This window comes from Anopheles merus, chromosome X (assembly GCF_017562075.2).
Source record: "Anopheles merus strain MAF chromosome X, AmerM5.1, whole genome shotgun sequence".
NCBI classification, from domain to species: Eukaryota; Metazoa; Arthropoda; class Insecta; order Diptera; family Culicidae; genus Anopheles; species Anopheles merus.
In genome coordinates, this window is record NC_054081.1 from 6,567,657 (window position 1) to 6,586,173 (window position 18,517).

General features: G+C 53.0%; 2 protein-coding genes across 6 annotated transcripts; both read right to left on the reverse strand.

The window, feature by feature from the left end:
• Positions 1 to 954: 954 nt before the first annotated feature.
• LOC121587620 (protein stoned-B) lies at positions 955 to 11,034 on the reverse strand. The gene is given in 7 exon segments (XM_041904580.1): positions 955 to 4,289; positions 4,370 to 4,762; positions 4,844 to 5,264; positions 5,871 to 6,629; positions 6,720 to 6,951; positions 8,870 to 10,383; positions 10,386 to 11,034. Coding segments are annotated over 7 exon segments (4,110 nt in total). The 3' UTR covers positions 955 to 4,147.
• A 34-nt stretch (positions 11,035 to 11,068) lies between these two features.
• LOC121587629 (protein stoned-A) lies at positions 11,069 to 16,595 on the reverse strand. 5 transcript variants are annotated; one of them, XM_041904590.1, is made up of 5 exons: positions 16,491 to 16,595; positions 15,760 to 15,874; positions 15,633 to 15,689; positions 12,513 to 13,723; positions 11,069 to 12,435 (listed from the first exon to the last, which is right to left on the reverse strand). In XM_041904590.1, the coding sequence occupies exons 4-5, from the start codon at positions 13,693 to 13,695 to the stop codon at positions 11,069 to 11,071; spliced, it is 2,550 nt and encodes an 849-aa protein (XP_041760524.1). In that variant the 5' UTR covers positions 13,696 to 13,723; positions 15,633 to 15,689; positions 15,760 to 15,874; positions 16,491 to 16,595. The 5 variants fall into 5 exon arrangements, with proteins under 5 accessions (XP_041760524.1, XP_041760532.1, XP_041760547.1 ...); XM_041904598.1 differs by lacking the exons at positions 15,633 to 15,689; positions 15,760 to 15,874 and having other exon boundaries at positions 16,491 to 16,594; XM_041904613.1 differs by lacking the exons at positions 15,633 to 15,689; positions 15,760 to 15,874; positions 16,491 to 16,595 and adding an exon at positions 15,160 to 15,626.
• Between the last annotated feature and the right edge of the window lie 1,922 nt (positions 16,596 to 18,517).

The following is an 18,517-nucleotide window of genomic DNA, read 5'->3' on the forward strand; positions in this document are numbered from 1 at the left end:
AATAGGAGTCTAACACACGTATACCGTCCTCCAATGCAAGCTGTAATGCTTCAATGTCTAATGCCGCAGATGTTTGACGTTCGTTAGTTCAGGTTCTGTAATCGGCAAAGAATTCCAGTGTCTTGAAAATCTAGAACCTATATCAAAGGAACTCCTGGAAGTCACTAAGCCACCCAGTAACCATTGTTTTATCCTTCCAAATTCTTCCACGTCAAAATAAAAGTCTTCAGGACACGCGAACAATCCAGCCCGAGCGGATAATCGGGTAATCGTGCAAGGGTAAAACATTAGTATAAAAGTAGGCCTTGTTTTCAATAAAAGGAGATTCAAACGCAGAAGTTCTTGGAGTTAACACCTTCAATTCCATCATCCGAAATAGGGCATAGCCTCTGGATTTTCAAGCAAAACACCTCCTTCTGACTGCATAGGCTTCTCCGAATTTGGATTAGAAGCAACTAGCGGGAAGGACTTGTTAGTATGCAATGTGTCAAAGACTCTGTCTTTGTTTGTTTCTCCTCCGCTACGACCCTGTGACCCTTGCTGAGGACCAAGCCTTCGCATGGCCTGCCGGAGAAGCTCAGCTCGTAGCACTAATCGTTCCAGAATTTACCAGATTTGCATCCAGAATCATCCCCGCTGCTTGTATGTTACTGCTGCTGCTCCGATGTCAAATAAGCCTGATGTGAGTGTCTACAGAATACATCGACCAATAGCAGCCATGCACCTAATTCAATAGATTGAATGTACAGGCTTTTGTATCAGTTGAGTCGGCTAGAGTAGAAGAGATGGCTACAGAAATTCGGGACGTTCCGTAGACTCACAGTTCATCTTTTCCCGCGACTCTAATACCAAAACAGTGCCATACAAAACATGCAAATCCTGCGTAGCGACTCATCATTTTCAGATATTTACACAAACAGACAAAAACTCGCCTCCTCTGCACACTCCGCGTAGTCTGGTATATAACACTTTGAGTTTATTTAAGTTATTGATTTTCTTTCGCTCTTTCCCCCCTTCCCACACCGCACACCGGACCGAGGGGCACACAGTGTGCGGGCTTTGCCACTGCCACTCCAATATGCGTTTGCCAATATTTCACAACAATGTTCCTGGTGAAGGGAGCGGGGGAGAAATGGGGTTTTGGAGAGGAGAGGGGGGGGGGTCACAATGACACACTACATGGTTTAGGTTGCTTGTTTGTAACACTCTTTGTTTTCTGTCCAGTTGTTTTCTTTTCTTTTTTAATGTAATATTAGTAGCCCTCCCCCTGACCAGGAAAGGGATAGCTATATGTATGTATATATGAATATGTCCGCAAATTTCGTACGTTATGATTTCGCCTGTATCCTTTTGCTGCTGCTCATCTGTCAGCTCATGTTTTGGTTGTGTAGTAGTGGTTTAATAACTTGTTTTTTTTTTCACTCCCGATACAAACACACTACAGCGGGAGGGCTGAGAGGACACACAGGAACCCTGGGCGCAAAGAATACTGAACTGTCATTGCGTGTGTAGTAGTTGTAGAGCTACTTCTCTCTCTCCTTCTAGCTTTCCTCCATGAACAGATCTTAAAGAGCCACCAGATCGCCGACACAGATCGAGCAAAATAGTGTTGGAAACTGTAGTGTTGGCGCTTCAACTGGTGACCACATGCGCGCACGACTCGCTAGTACATCTCGCTCTATGTATACCGTCATATATATCTAGTTTTGGTTTCCTTTCTCATTTATATATATATATATATAATATATCTATGTATATATGTATATTGTTTCCGCATCTCGATTCGTCTGTCACTTCTGTTTGCATCTGCCTACTGTCGAGTTGTATTTATTGCGCGATATTATCAGCTCTGCTCGCCCCATTTTCCCCACTCTAGACTCACTCGTTTGTCTTCCTTCTTTTGATGTCTGTCCTTCCACCTATGCACTATCCTTATGTTTCGGGATGTTTCGTTTGCTGCTGTCTTTTCTATTCGGTTTTGTTTTTTAATCTTTTAGCAATAGCAGTTCTATATTTAATCAACCATATTACACACGTACGTTTGCCATTCTTTCACTATGTATATATATAAGTTGTCATGTGTTTTTGCTTTATATTCGCTACGGGTTTTGTTCAATCAAGGTCATTTAATGTTATGAACCATGTGTGTGTGTATATATATTTATATTTTCATGCGTATAATCACTCATCATCTTCTCATGCGGGCGCCACATACTTCGCGCCCACGCTAATATCTTGCTTGCACCAACAATAACGTGCCCATCTGTGTGGGAAGGAGAGGGAGGGTAGTGGGGGTTACAGGAATCCTAACGCAAAAACTATAACATCATCCACCGCGTTCAACAAACAACGACGCCTGGTCAGCCTCCATGCGGTTGCCCTCCTGCGGTACGTCACTGTGTGCCGCTTGCGGGCCAGGGAATGGCATTAAACTTAGTGTATACTGAGGCGTAACGCAAGAGACAACACGCACACAGACAAGGAAGGTAACGGGTAGGGGTGTATTGCAATCCCCAATCGCTGGCAAAACAAAGGTGGAACGTACCACGGGGATTGCCAGGAATTTTCGTTTTTGCTTGGAATGTCTAATGATATGTTGCCATACGAACCTAGAAAGCACACTCACACACGCGCGCGCGTGCGCACCTACACCTCGACTAACTGATTGAAACCAGATTGCAGATAAAAAAGCCAATGGCTGTGTAACGCAACGCGCAACGCGCACCGGCGTCACGTCCACCAGCGCAAGCCTGTCTTTTGAAATAAACTAACCTCCCACGCACACACACCTGCATAGTGCGCAAGGGGGAAAGAAGTGGTTGCTGCTGTGCTGGTGTGGTGAGTGCGCATGTCACAACACAAAAAACGTAACAAACCGATACCGCCTGGTGCATTATTGTTTTCGTTTTTTCTTTTCTTCCTTTTTCTTTTTGGTTTTGTCTAAGCACACGAATTCCCAGGCTACTCTGGGCCGATTGGTCGATTGGGTCGGTTAGCTGCCAATAATGCTATAATAGGAAGCGAGTTGCGTAACATACTAAACTAGCCCGTACACGCCTCAAACTGCCCCGCCTGAACTGTAAAGTGTGAATCCCCATCCTCACCATCCATCATCACATGTAGAGTAGCCGCGTACTGTGGCTTCGCGGAACTGCGGAACAGACTGTCAGATATATAGCGACAGTACAGTATGTCATATGTACAGTGAGACGCTCACCGCGGGGAAGGGGACGGGGGGAATGGTAGGGAAGCAAACACAGCAGATGCAGATGGCGGATTAGTTCAAGCGACGACAATCGCAAACACGTAAGCGGTACCAGTGAGGGTCGTGGGCAGAGCACTCTAAGTAACGGTAAAAAGTAACGCTCTCCGTAACGCACAAACACAGCTAGATAGAGACATCTTCTAGAGTACGATCTTCTTTTTCCCCTTCCATCCGTACACGCCGCATGTGTACTGGTGTGTACAGGAGAGCGCGCGCGCGCGTCTGTAGTGATGGTTTACGTTCCCGTCGTAGGGCGGGTCCTAATTAATATCTTACGCTGCAACACACACATCACACACACACAACCCGCACGCGCATACCCACCAGCACACACACACACGCGCGCGCTATTTTGCTGTGTGTTTGTGTCACCTTCGTGCTCTTTTCGATTTTGGGGCTGTTGTTTGTAAATGCTAAATGTATATTGCTGCTACTAACTGCACTAACTCGACGCGTCACAGGCACCTGTCACTCAGCGCTTGGGTGCTCAGTGACTGTGACAGCTGTGCGAGTGTATACACTAGCCTCGTTCGCTCTCTAGCTCTCTCTCTAGCTCACCCTATCTCTCTCTCTATAACATAGCAGTGGCTCGTGTCTGTGTCGTTTATTGTCCAACTAATATAATTCAATAACAGCTATATTGTTTCTATAGTGTAATGTAATACGTGCGCATCGTATGCGATTTGTTGGGTTTTTGTTTGTCTGTGTGTTTATCTTGTTTATCAATACGTACGGGGAGTAAGGTTAGTGTCCTTGCTTGCGGGGAACCTGTGATGAGTATTTCAGTAATATTGTAACGTCCCTAACCACGCTAACCGGTCTGCTTGCCTCTTCTGCTTTCACGCTAGAGGGTTGCGTAGGATCGAAGGAATTCCCTTCCCTTTAGTTGGAATCGGAATCAGAATCGCTCGGTGCGATCGGTGTGGTCGCCATCGGTTGCTCCTCCTGGATCGGTTGCTTCGTCACGGTGGTCGCCGCTAGGTACGGATTCAACGACTCGCCAGTAGTATGCTCGATGCCAACACTGTCGATGCAAGAGAGAATATAGCGAATTGCTGTAGTGCTACTGTACCAGATGAGGATATGCTTGTGCGAAACACTTACCGGTACTCATGGCGGGCGAGATAGCGCACGTACTTCTCCGGCGGCTCGTCGCTCTCCGAGTCCTGCACACTGACCGACCGGACCGTGGTGTGCGAGGCCTGGGTCGCGGGCATCGTAAACTCGACGTACGCGTACGGTGCGAGCTGCTCCGGGATCTGGTCGAAGCTGGTCAGCGCCATCCGGCAGACGAGCTGGTGCGTCGTGTACGCGCCCTGGCCCTCCTTCGGCAGCCGGGGGCACCGCCACACGATCGCCCGATGGTGATGCTCGTACTTCGCCTGCCCGGACGTGACCTCGATCAGCGACTCCTGCAGCGTGTCGACCGTGCCGAGAATCCGCTCAATGCCCTTGATCTTGCCCGTGCGCCTGTGAGCGGACTTGACCGAACCATATCTGGCGAAGATAAATAAAGAGAGATATATGTATAAAATTGAAACCCACTCACATACTGTCCCAGCCCCCTTCAACACCTACCGGAAGTGCTTCTCGACGCGGAACAGATAGATCCAGCACTCCGGTATCGGGAACCGGATCGAGACGTCCTCGCACGGGATCTGGCCAAGCTTGCGGGACGCAAAGCCCGGCACCAGCACGTCCGCCCGCAGCTCCACCTTGTTGCCGGTCACGCACCAGGTCGCCTTCAGCTGGAGCGGCAGCTCGCGGTTCTTCGGCGGCCGGATGCGGAACCGCATCAGCTCGATGTAGCACGCGTCCGGCGGCTTGAACTTGATCGTGCGGCTCCGCTCGTACTCGTCCTGCTGGACGCAGCTGTGAAACTCGACACCCTCCAGCCGGATCCACTCCTCCGTCACGACCGGTATGATGTCGTGGCGGCCGACGACCTCCTTGCCCTGGCGCCACAGGTCGTTCACGCCGAGCTCAATGTCCGGCATGCCTTCGGGTGGGGGGGCGAAGGGAGAAAAGAAAATAAAAAAGTGGAGTGTTAAATGAAGTGATGAGAAGTGAGCACTCTATAGCGTGAGCTACTAAAGAGTGCGTGAGTTAACTCATTGAATCTTTTAAAAATATCTGTGAGTGAGCTGTTGGGTGAGGTAGACTTATAACTCATAGTTTAACTCTCAAGTGAGTTATTTAGTTACAGGGTTTCCCACGATTTATTGGTCGATTCTCATCAATTTTTGGTGGGTTCCCATATTTTTTTGGTGCGTTTGCACGAGTTTTTGGTCGTTTCCCAGAATTTTCTGGCCCAATTGTATTGATATCCAATCGGAAAATACTAATAAATTATGGGAACAAACCAAAAATTTATGGGATACGACCAAAAAATAGTGGGAACGCACCAAAAAATCATGGGAACTGACCAATAAATCGTGGGAAACCCTGTAAGTACAGTGAGTTGCTTGTGCATCCGGAGAGTTACCTCACTTGAGTCATGATTCAGCTCTCAAATCTACCGTTTCGCTCCCAAGCGATTCAACTCACTGTGAGTGTTGCAAGTCACCAAAAAGAGTTAAATAACAAATTGCCGGCGATCACCTACCAGTGAGGAACGCGAGGAAGAACAGCCGGACGCGCGCGATCTGCTTCATCACGTGACCCTCCGCGTCCTGCTCGACGTACAGCTCGTCGACCGCCGTCACCTGCACCTCCTCAGTCTTGTACGTCAGCGCCCGGTCCCGGTGCACGTTCATCTTGAACAGAGCCTCCTCGATGCACACGGAAAACTGCTTCATGTCCTCGTAGTTCATCGAGCCGAGCTTGAACAGCTGCGAGATCTGGGGCGCATGCTCGACCGGCAGCCCGAGCTTCTTCAGGTCGCTGCCGAGCTCCTTCACGCCCTGGTAGTCGCCCTGGATCGCGTACGCCGCGAACTGGCTCAGCTTGTTGGTGAGCCGCTCCGCCTTGGTCACCTGGCCGGGCCGCACGCCCGGCCGCTCCTTGTAGAACACGTACTGCAGCTTGATCGTGAAGATTTTGCCGAAGTTGTCGTACTGCTGGGCGCCGATCTCCGACACGGAGTAGCAGGCCTGCAGCGGCAGCTCCTGGAACGGTTCCTTGTCGGTGGCCGCGTTCAGCAGCTGCAGCACCGGGCTGTCGCCCTGGTACACCAGCCGGATGTAGATCTTCTTCCAGAACCGCTGCCCGGTGATCTTCTTCTTGTTCGGTTGGCGGAGCTGCATCTCCCACCCGTCGCCGTGGTAGATGACGCGCGGGAAGTCCTCCAGCGGTTGCGACACGTCCTCGTCGAACAGGGGCGTCGGCGGTGTCTCCTGCGAATCGGTACGCTCCAGCTGCGGCTCTGTAGAATAGTAAGGGAGAAAGAGAGAGAGAGAGAGAGGGCGAGAGTTCAGAGATTTTTAGCTGGGGCAGGAGCGATGTGAGTACTTACTGTCCGGCAGGCTCACAGGGATGGGTTCTGCTTCGTCGCTGCGCTCGAACGGATTGACGCGCGGCGACGAGTCGCCCGAGTAGATGGAAGCCGTCTGCGGGCTCTTGGGCGGTGGCGCTAGGGCCAGCGCGGAATAGTGCGTCTCGACGCCCTCCTTCGGCCGAATCACCACGTTGAACTCACGGCCTCCTTCGTCCGAGTCGCGCGAGTGCGATCTACCAAACGGTGTGCCCTGTTTTTTTGTTTGTGGAAAGAAAAATGTGTTAAGCCAGGGTCTGGAAGTGCATTAGGCTTTACCCAAGAGACGTATTTCGGTTGCTTTACATGAATAGTGTATTCTTCAGTCACAATGTAGATGTTTGATACTGTCCAATATCTCCAATCGGGTAGCTGCATGTCTGGATTCCTTAATCAAATTGTAGACCTGATCTTTTTCTATTCTTGTCTTTCTTCCCGTGCTCTGGTATGTTTCACCATCTCTACTTACAGCAGTTATGCAATATCCAGTCTTCATCCGACTCATCATTTCAAATGGATATTCTTAACAAAATATTACGTGACTTATCGCCATTATGGCTTCTGTGTTTACAGTTAAAGCCAGTGCTGCAATATGTCATGAGCGTCACGAGAAATTCACTAACGAAAATAATGAATATATCCATGGTAGCTTGATACTCATTGCTGTTACTCAATGGTAGTGCGTCATGACATGCGAAACTCTGACTGCCATGCTGTGTTTTATGCCAACGCAAGCATAATCATGACTTTTTCTGGCTGTGAACAGTGTCACCAACACTCATGACTGAAACGACGTTTGAGTCAGCTCATGTACACAACTGTGATGATCAGAGGTGAGACTCAAACGGTTGGTCGACCAATCACATGCTTGGTGACATTTTGTTTAGCACCTAACTCTTGATCACTCACTTGGGCATGACCCTACGACCCTGCTATCTCCCTATGATAATCACAACATTCTTGGAAAATACTTGGCTTGTGGTCCCAAGCAACAAAATGAGCATGCTTTCTTGCTCTGTCTGGTTTGATGGTCTATTCCGTATAATGATAATGTATTAGAGTGAGAAAGCATGATCACGAGTCAGTATGATCATCGACAGAAAATGTCACGACCAAGTGACTGACCAAGAGTTGGTTGCACAAAATGTCACCAACCATGTGATGGTCGCAACAACTGTTTGAGTCTCACCTCTGATCATCACAGTAGAGCTCGTGACGCTGACATTATTTTGTTTCAGTTGAAATTTGTCATGACTATGTCAGTGACATTTTACAGATTTGATCACATTACTGACCAAGCGATGGTTGCAAAAATGTCACGAAGCATGCTTTGGTCTCACCAATCGTTTTGAGTATCACCTTCAATAATTACGATTGAGTACGAGACGCTGACATGGATTTTGTTTCAGTCAGATTTTTTTATGACACTGACAGTAACATTTAGCAGCACTGTTTAGAGCATCTTTTGAATACCATTGAATGATAAAAGATGCATTTTTCTTACAACAGATCTACCACAATTGCTATGCTTTGCTACACGGCTTTACTGGCTTCTGTTTAGAAGGTAAATCTGGTGATAATTGAACTTAAATACCTGAATTTCAGCATTGAATGTGCATTTGATGTATGATTTTAAATAAACTTATTGCCTACATTTTATGTTGAAACAAAAATATACTTGAGAATTATTTCAAAAAAAAATTGCAGAGTTCCTCAGGTCCTCTGATACTGGATGGACACTTTGTAAATGCGTAAATATGTAACCAACTATGTGTGGTAATAGTCACGTATCAAAAAAAGAATCTAAAAAGCATGTCAACTCAAACAGATGACCTGAGAAATCCCTTAAAATGTAAAAACAACTTATTTTTAGATGAAAGAAATATCGAAAATCAAACTTTTTTGGAATCAAAGCTAAAATTGCTACACATATGGGCAACCCAGGCCGATTTTTTTTTGTTAAATAAATTAATTTGACCCCTATAATGATGCTCACCACTGTAGGTTTTTTAAAAGTGCATTTAAAATTGTAAAAAAACCGCATAATTTGCTAAATAAACGGTGACTTTTGTAGCAAATCGAAACACGTCTCGTTGCGTCTTCGCCAAACCCTTCCCTTCCCCTTCACTTACCTCCGGTGCCGGTGGGGCTTGCATGCTGAGGAACGGATCATCGAACCCGTCCTCGTTGCCGAACCCATCGCCCTTCGCTTCGTCAAACCCGCCGCCACCACCGACGGGGCCACCCGTACCCCAGGCGTCCCCACCGAACGCATCCACCTCGAGCGCCGCACCGGTCCCACCGAGCCCATCGTCCAGAAAGATGTTCTCCGCGCGATGTGCGCCACCGGTGCCTCCGCCCGTTGTCGCGAGCCCCCCGAAATCACCCGCACCGCCGCCACTCTGCTTGCCCTCGAACTTGGCGGCGAACGAATCGAACGCGTCCGGTTCGGCCACGCTGGTGTTGTTGTTGTTGTTGGTGAGGTTCGTCGCCCCGAACAGCTCGTTCGCGTACGCCAGCCCACCGCCCGGCGTCGGTCCAACATTCACTGCATCGTGCACCTCCTGCACCTCCGCCTCCTCCTCCTCCTCGTCCACCATTGCGAAGGGGTTGACGGTGGCCGCGGTGCCGTTCGTGCCGCCGCTGATCAGCTGGTCGGTCGGGTTCGTCGTCTCGCCGTAGTAGTGCTGCGCAGTCACCGGTGCGATCGGCTCGGCCGCGAACAGGGCGGCGTGCTGCTCCTCCGCCTGCGGCCGGTCGTAGTCGCTGTCCGCTCCCGCCGCCACCCCGTCCAGCTCCATCTCGACCGGGGCCCGGTCGAGCGTCGGCAGGTTGACGATGCTGCCCGACACCGAGCTGGGAATGTTGCCGGAGGTAATGTTCGAGCCGGTCGGGCTGTACTCGGACGACACCTCCGAGCGGAGCTGGTCGCTCGGGTCGGAGGCGGGCGCCACCTCGAGCACGATCTCGGGCGACGGCTCCACCCCGAAGCACTCCGGCTCCTCCGGCGGTGCCTCCTCTTCCGCTGGCGGCGGCAGTTCCTCCACCTGCTGCTGCTGCTGCTGCTGTTGCACGATTGCCGGCGGTGGGGGCTTGGGCGGGGGTACTGCCGCCACTGCCGGTGGCTGCACCGTCGCGATCGGCTGCACGACGGTTGCGAGATTTTCCGCCAGGTTCGGCACGAAGGCGGGCTCCGGCCCGGTGCCGCCCGTTGCCGCGCCCGGCAGACCGCCCAGAAAGTCGTCCAGATCGTCGCTGAGCAGATCGGGCTTGGAGGGTCGCGGGGCCATCGCCGCCGTCGTCGGCTGGGCCGGCTGCGAGAACAGCGACAGGATGTCCTCCTTCGTCTTGGGCGCGGGCGGTTTGGGCGGTGCCGCCGGCTTGGCCGCCACCGCCACCGTGCCGAACAGATCGAACAGATCGGGCTCCTGGGGCCCGGGCGGGGCAGCGACCGGCGACGACGCTACCGAGCTGCGGGGCGGCGCCGGTCGCGGCGGCGGCGGTCTCGGACGCGGCGGCTTCTGCACCGGCGTCGCGCTGCCGCTCAGCGCCGCCACCGGCGGCTGGTCATGGTCGGCGAACGGGTTGTCGGCGGCGGCCGCCGCCAGCTCGCCGTAGTCGGCGGGCGTCGGGCTGGGCGAGTGCAGTCCCGCATCGAGACCGGGCTGGGCGTGCGCGTCACCGGTATCTTCTGCAGCAGGTTCGTGCTGGTCTGGTCGAGCTGGTCCGCGATCGAGCTGATCAGCTGCTGGGTCGCGGTCGAGGGCGGTATCGGCCGCGGCGGCACCGGTTTGTGCGGGCGGGGCGGCCCGCCCCGCGTCAGCTCGTCCTCGCTCGAGGCGGCCCCGTCCGGATCCATCAGCGCGGCGGTCGTGTTCGAGCCGAGGTGCAGATGCGTCGGCTTCGGGATGATCAGATCGTCCTCCTCGTTGATCGTGGTGTGGAAGAAGTTGGCGTTCGCGCCGCCAGCAGCCGATGGCTCGCCGGCCGCACCGCTCGGTGCGACCGCCGTCAGGATGTGGTCGCTCGCGAGAAACAGCTGCGCGCCGGACGTCACCACGACCGGGTCCGGCGCACTGCCGAACAGATCCATCGCGCTCGTGACGGCCGCAACGGGCGGCATCTCCTCGTCATCCTCGCCGCCGAATGCGAACGGGTTGCTGCCGCGCCCGGCCTGCGCCAGGAACGGATTGTCCGACTCGTCCGCCGCGCCACCATCGTCCCCGAACAGGAACGGGTTGGGCGTCGGCTCACTGCCCGCCAGCGGCTCGTCGTCCATCAGGAACGGGTTCGCCATCGCGCTCGCTTGTACTGCTACTGCCGCCTCTACCTTAGTGCTGGTCGATCAGCTCGCTCTCGAGCAGCTTAATTTCCGCCCGGCCCGGTCCCAGGCTCGGCACGAACGACGTATCGAACGGGTCGATCTCCTTCTGCTCCGGACCACCGGCGAGATCGAGCGAACCGCTGCTCGCCTGCGGCGTCAGCACCTTCACGAAGACCGAGCTCGCCTCGGGCGCCCCGTCCGAGAGGATGTCGGGCACGGCACCGGCGCACTCCGCAGCGACGGGCGGGATCAGCTCGTCCTCGAGCAGCTTCAGCTCCGCCCGGCCCGGCTGCAGGTTCACCGCAATGGACGTGTCGAACGGGTCCGCCTCGACCGCTGCCGCACTGCCGCGCGCAGGCGTCAGCACCTTCTGCAGATGTAGTTCGCCCTCGCTCACGCCGAGCAGATCAGCTCCGGACGTAGCGGCTGCCGCAGCGGCTGGTGGACTGGCCCGCGGATCAAACTCCGGATCGGACAAGCTCCGGTTGAGCGACGCTCCGTTCAGCTCCCGCTCGAGCAGGCTGAGCTCGAGCTGGGTGGGAGCGACCGACGGCACGAACGAGGTGTCGAACGGGTCGACGTCCGCGTCCGGCAGCGACGGCTCTCGGTTGTAGTACGGCGTGAGTGGCTTCTTCGCGAGCGACTGCTCCCCGTCGAGCTTGAGCAGGTCGGGCGTCGGCACGGCAAACACGACCGACTTGCTGCGATTCGCACCACCGGTGAGGGCAGCTCCGTTCGCGATGTGCAGGCTGAGGGAGGACTTGCGCTGCGCGAGCGACTGGAAGTCCTCCTCCGTCCGATGCTCCTCCTCGGCGGTGTGCTGCTGCTCCGCACTGTCCGCGCGCGGATCAAAGTCCGGATCGCTGAGCGAGTGGCTCAGCCCGGCCGGCCGCCCGTCGGTCAGGAGCTCCTGCTCGAGGAACTTGAGCTCGGTGCGGCCCGGCGCTACGATAAACTCGACGTCCGAGGTGTCGAACGGATCGACGGTCGCGGGTGGAGCTGTTCCACTACCCCCAGCCGTACACTCAAGGGGCGCGTGGGCGATACCGGCTAGGTCGGTGCTGCTGCCGGACAGTAGGTCCTTGGCCGGCGGGTCGGGCCGTACCGGCAGCGAACCGTGCGGCTGATCGACCGAGAAGAGGTCCGGAGTGCTGGGACGCTTGCACTCACGCTCGGCCGCTCGCGGATCAAAGTCAAAGTCGTCCTCGGGGAGCGGTGGCTCTTCCGCCCGCGGGTCAAACTCGTCGTCCTCGACGGCGGTCGCCGGTAGGATGCGCTCCACGAACCCGGTATCGAACGGGTCGTCTACTGCGGCCGGCTCGAACTCGTCTAGATCGACGACCGGTAGGTCGGCGCTCGCTGCTGCCTTTGAACCTGTCGCAAGAAGAGTGCAAAGAGGTGTGTGAGGGCAAGAGTTCGCTTTCCAGCTCAAAATGCTTTCTGAAACTTACCAGCGTCTCCAATTAGTAGCTCAAAGTCGTCACCTCCCGCTAGGACTGGTGAGCGCTTCTTGAGCTCGTCAAACTCGTCTAGATCGAGCTCCGGAGCTGCTCCGTTGCCCTCCGGTGCCGATGCTACTACCTCTTCCTGCTGCTGCTTCTGTAGTGTCAGGTGTAGCGAAACGCTCAAATCGATCGGTACGTCCGCTGGCAGATCGGTAAAGTCATCCAGCAAGCTAAAACACTGCGGCTCGGCTGCACCCGAATGCTGCTCGGTCTGCCTGCCCTCTCCACCAACGGTCGGCTCTCCTTCGCTCCGGCCCTGCTGCTGCTGCTGCTGCTGCTCACTCTCGTCGAAGCTCGCGAGCAGCAAATTCTGTATGCCACGCCGCGGTCGATTGCCCTTGGTGGAACCACCGGCTACGCTCTCCACGCGCCCAGTCAGCACCTCAACGGCCGAGCCGATGCTGACGAGCTTCTTGCCGCGCTTGGATACCTCCGGCCCCTTGATCACGCGCTCCGCGTACGAGGTGTCGAACGGGTCCGCCTCACCCTCGTACGACTCTAGCTCGGGCGACTCCGGTACGTACGCAATCGGCAGCTCGCCGCTCGCGATCGCATCGATGTACCCGGTGTCGAAGATGTCCTGCTCCGCCTCCGCCTCCGAGTTCGGCTCCGACTCCGAGAGCTCGACGACCGCGTTGATGAGCTCCTCGGCCGCCCGCTGCTCCTCGCGGGCCCGCGCCTCCTCGGCCGCCCGCTCGCGCTCCTGCTGCTCGCGCCGCTCGCGCTCCTCGCGCTCCTTCGCCTCCTGCTCGACCCGGGTCGGGACCTTCTGGAAGAAGGAGGTGCTCTTGATCCGGTCGAGGTCGCCCTGCGTCTTCTTGAGCACCGAGTCAATGCCACTGGTGAGCGCCGCAAACTTGGACCATTCCTCGTCGGTGTCGGGCTTGTCGGTCGGCGCTACGCCGCTGCCACTGCTGGTGCCGCCGCCACCGCCGATACCACCGCCGCCGCCGCCGCTGCCGCCGCTCGGCTGGTCCTCACTGTCCGATGGTGCCGCCGAGTTGAGCGCCGACTGGTTCTGGTGCTCCCGCCGGTACTGCTCGAGCTCCTCCTCGGTAAAGAGTTCCTGGTCTTTCTTCGACTTTTTGCCTTTCTTTTTCTTCTTCAGTCCTTTGGGTAGCTTAAGCATTATCTAAACTACCGAGACATCGAAGCGTCTGCAACCACGGGGGGAAGAGGTGGGAGAGAGGAGAGGATGGTAAGATAGAGAAGAGAGAGAGAGAAGAAAAAAAAACATTGTTAGCAGGAGTTCGGGCACTGGAAACCAATTTGAGGCGTAATTTCGGGAGCACGAAAACGAAAAAACAACTCCCCCAGCTCACGCTCAATATCCGGAAGTTTCCCTGTTTGGCATCTTCGGCTACGTTTGAGTGGGGCTTTGACTTTTTTCGGCTCGTGCCAACCCGAGAAAAGAAAAAACAGAAACACCCCCAATTACATAATCCACCGCAGAGAACCACTGGCGCCCCGTTTCGCCCACGGCACCCCGGCTCAAGGTCACCGGTAATTCTGCCAGCAAACAACACTTTAGGAGCGTTCCCTACGGTTCCGGAGCTCCGCCTTGCTTTGCACCCAAATCCACACAGCACGAGCAGTTGGAGTAGATAAAAAGAAACGTCCTACTACTCCAATTGATACACTCACTTCCGCCTGTTTTCGTGGGATTGCAGTTTTTTGCAGGAGTTTCGCCGACGGAAGCTCCCTCCCGCGATGACGCCACCAGAACGACGAGCGAGAAAATGCTGCGTTCCGAGGTGCTGTCAGCGTGAAAAACCTCCCCCCACTCTTCAGAGAGGACCTCCTCGGGAAAGATTCTACCTCGTGCCAGAGGAAGAGGAAGAAGAAATGGAGTAGAAGCTCAGCGAACGGTATTCAGCCGTATCGAACGGACGGAAGAGGAGGAACACGCGTGCGTACATGTTGTTTGTCTACCGACGGGCACTGTAAGTGTGCGTCTGAGGCTGCAATTGTGTCCGTAGCGAAGAGAAAAGCGAGAGTGTGCGAGAAGGAGATAGAGCGTACGAGCATGGATTCTGGACGTACAGGGTTCCGAGCCTGACATCGTGGTGTAATTCGTGTGCGGAGATAGCAAAACTTTACATCACAAAAGATGTCCGCTTTGCTGCCAAGTCTATTTCCCCAATGGGTAGAATGAGGCCTAGAAAAGGAACTCAAAAGGAAAACAAAAAACCTCAACCACTTGGGAAGACGTAATGCCCTTTCACTGGAGATGCTCACTGGACATTCATTGGGATATTGAGATCTGGTACAGAGCACGAACAACACGACATCTCGGCAAGCCTTTGACGTCCACACGAAGATCTTGCAGGGGAATTTTCTTCCCTTCATATTCTCCAAGGTCTTGTGTTAGGACCTTTCCCGAACGTGGTTGATTGGTTTCCGTTTTTGGATTTGATAGGCAGGCCACGGGTCCTATGGGGGGGGGGGGGTGGAGGGAGGCTTTCCAGCAGCTTTGCCCTCTTCCAATCCCAACTTCTTCGCCATTTCGCGCAAACGCTGCAACCACTCTGTCAGTACTCCCGTTCTCCACCCTTGCATAGCTGCTCTCCCAAACTCTTGCGGGAATACTCACGTGATATGCACGTCTTCTGCTGAAGTGTTCTTTTCACACTCAAACTGGAGGAGTGCATTGAGGAGGGGGGCTGCTGCAGCAGTAAAATATCGATTGCGGGCCGGAAAGTTTGACACAATTGTTTCCTGCCAGCTCCCGACACCCGGGAACAGAGGCTCTGCGAATCTTCTGGAGTCCGCTCCGGAGTGCAAAAGCTCTAAATTGGAGCTACTGGCGGAAGATTTTCATCTTTTTTCAACGAAAAAAGGACACGTAACGTTGTCGCACACACAAACACACACTCAAGGCGCTAGTAGCGAACATGACTTGCCTTACACTCCATGCCCTCCCACTCCTTCCTCCGTCTAGCTCCATTATACTGAAAAGTGCTCTCGCAAGAATACTTCATCCCAGAAAAGATACCCCCAACACAGTTTTTTCTTCTTGTTATGCTTTTTGGTGTGTCAAGGTGTCAAGCTGCTGCTGCTACTTACGTCTCCCCTTGCACGGTATAGCATAGGAACGCCTTTGTCGTGACCGGGTCCTGATGACTGAGGGTTCAGTATTTGTATGTGAGTATGTGTGGGGTTTTTTTTTTTTTTTTTGCTACGAAGAAGTTACCGTCTCTAAACGTGACTACGAATCCGTCCAATGCTCTACCCCCGAATATCGCCACACTGTCACACGGCACTATCACTGTCTCCTGTAGTCACCTGAAACCTTCAACCGAACCGAACTGCAACGGATAGCAAACGGGCATTAGTCACTGCAGAAACTGCACAGAGCAGTCAGGGGTTTTTCTGCTTTCTTTCTTGAGAGTTGCAGCCTGAGCTAGTCCGAGACTCTGAGGCAGACACACACACACGGCCCCGACTGCGTACTGGGAAGAAAGAACGTTCGCTTGATCTGCTCGAGCAGGGGAATAGGGGCAGCTCCCTTTGGGAGTGGACAGCAGTCAGCGCAGCGTCCCAGCGAAGTCACCCTTCCGAAAACCCGAAACGGGCACCTTCGTACCAGAGCCTGCGTTTGTAGTTGTGTGTGTGTGTATGTGTGCGCGCGCACATATATCTGTGACTGTGTGTGTGTGTGGAAAAGCGAATTTTCCTTCACCAGGAAACGGCCAATACTCGCGCAGAAAAAAAGGGAGGAGAAAGAGGTGGATTGAAGACTGTTTGACGGCGCGTTTACTTAATCGGATGCATGGGTTTCTCTTTTTTTGCGTTTCACAAAAGTCCTTGGCTGCCGCAGAGTTCACTTGGTTGATCCCTGAGTGAGGAAAACCTCTGGGGGTTTTCACTGTGTACTGCTAACGCTGGACAACACTGGGGTTTGGGGGGGGGGTTGTAAATCACCTTGCTTTTCACTGACACGGCACAACGCACAGCACGGGAAGCCTTTCGGGTGAGTACTGACCGTCGCAGGCTGTCAGCACGCCAGGGCCAGTCCGTTCATGTGTGGTGTGTGTGTGATTTTTCTGTGTGTGCTGTCCTCTTTCTGCTCTCGTTTCCAGTGAGTTTTCACGCACAATCGCTGGAAAACAGGACGGGAGCGATAGAGAAAGATAGAGCGACCGGAACGGTTCCAGGCGCAGGCGCAGATACAGTGCACACGGTATGTTAGGGTGGTCGTGCTGCCAGCGGCCTGATGACGTCGAATGTGACGAAATGTTTTCATCTCACCCTCACCCTCCTTCCCCCACTCCCTCCCACTCGTTGGCTTATACCCAAGCAAAGCTTTTAAGTGGTTTTGGAAAAGTTCAGATGACCGTCTCTGGGGCTTTTTTCGATTACTAACGAAAACGGAGGGGAAAGCATGCCTGTTTCAAGCCTCGCAGCAGCATCGGAGAGCACTGGCAGGCACTGTCGGGGGGTATCGATTTCGCCCGCTAATGTGGGACAAACCTCGCATGCCCGCTGCTTGGACTGTGTGCGTCGGCGCACTCCGGACGCCACTTCGGGCGCACTTCGCTTTTTTCAGGCTGGGAGTTTTCGGTTGGGACGGGGTCTTTCCGTGCGTTGTCGTGCGGATTGCATAACATGCAATTTTTCACCGCGCACCCGTGTGTGTGTGTGTGTGTGTGTGTCGAGTAACGCGGGTACATCCGCTACTACCACAGCCAGGCGAACGGACGCACCAACCGACTTCGGGGTCGGCAAAGTACCTGTAGCCCGCAGCTCAGGGAAGTCCGAGCCTTTTATGGACAAGCCGCACCAAGGTTTGTACAGGTTTGCCAATCAAGCAAGTGAACTACAGTACATCCTGGGCAAGCGAGAAAGCTCAACCAGAGCAGCAACGCAAGGAACCAAATGAAAACATTTTGTCTGCCCCGGGAGCTCTCTGCTATCCAGTTATGTGCCAATTAGATATCAGCAATTATCGGCATTAAATGTCAGCAAGCTTGATTTGGTAGTTTCAATCAAATGTATCGTTCTGAGCACTATTAATTATGCAAAGCCTGTTTTCTTAACCGCAGAAACTGAAAGTAGGAACACTGGTAATTGGAAGCAATTATTGGGTTCAGTTTTTTCTACCCTTAGTTGCTGATAATATCCACACGTTCTTACACACAAGGTAAAATTATTATTCCTTGCATCGCCAGCTCTTGATGCATCTTCGTAAGCAAATGGATGACAATCCATGAATGACGTAACACTCGTAGAGATTTAAAGTTTAAATAAGTTAAAAATAAGAGATAGATAGGGAGAGAGAGAAACACAAAAAAGAGAAAACAAGAGAAAGAAAGAGAGAGCGAGAGAGAAAGAGAGAGAGAGAGAGAGAGAGAAAGGAAAAAGAGAAGGAGAAAGAGATATAAAGAGAAGGAGAAAGAAAGAAGTAAAAAGAGATAAACAGAGAGATTTCAGACTGTATTGTATGACCTAGAAAGTAAGAGATGTTAAAGATGGTCAACAAAATCCATATTCTTATTAAATCTTTTCTAATAACACATTTGCAAAAAGATGATAACAATTCACAGTCTCTGTAAAAATAAGTAAAAAAAGATGATTGATGTACACTGTATTGATGTACCAAAGTATCAGATACAGTGCATGCAGTACTTTGTTGCCGACTGTAGACCATAACTATCTACAGTTCATGCTATCAAAACAACAACAAAACTGTTTTTCGTGTGATCCAGAACTTTAAAGTTGAAAATTCTACACATTTAAATCTTTAACTCACTCTTTTATGATTCCTTACCAAAAAAAAGGTCATTCTCTGTGCCGGCTCGCGACTCATTTCTTTCGGCTCCAAACCACTCACTCACTGGTACTGGTGTATTGACTGATGCAGAGAGTAGGTGAGTTTAATCCAAGGAGAGTGAATTATTGAAAGATTCAATAAAAGTCTTCGTGCTAATTCGAATCCATACTCAACCTAC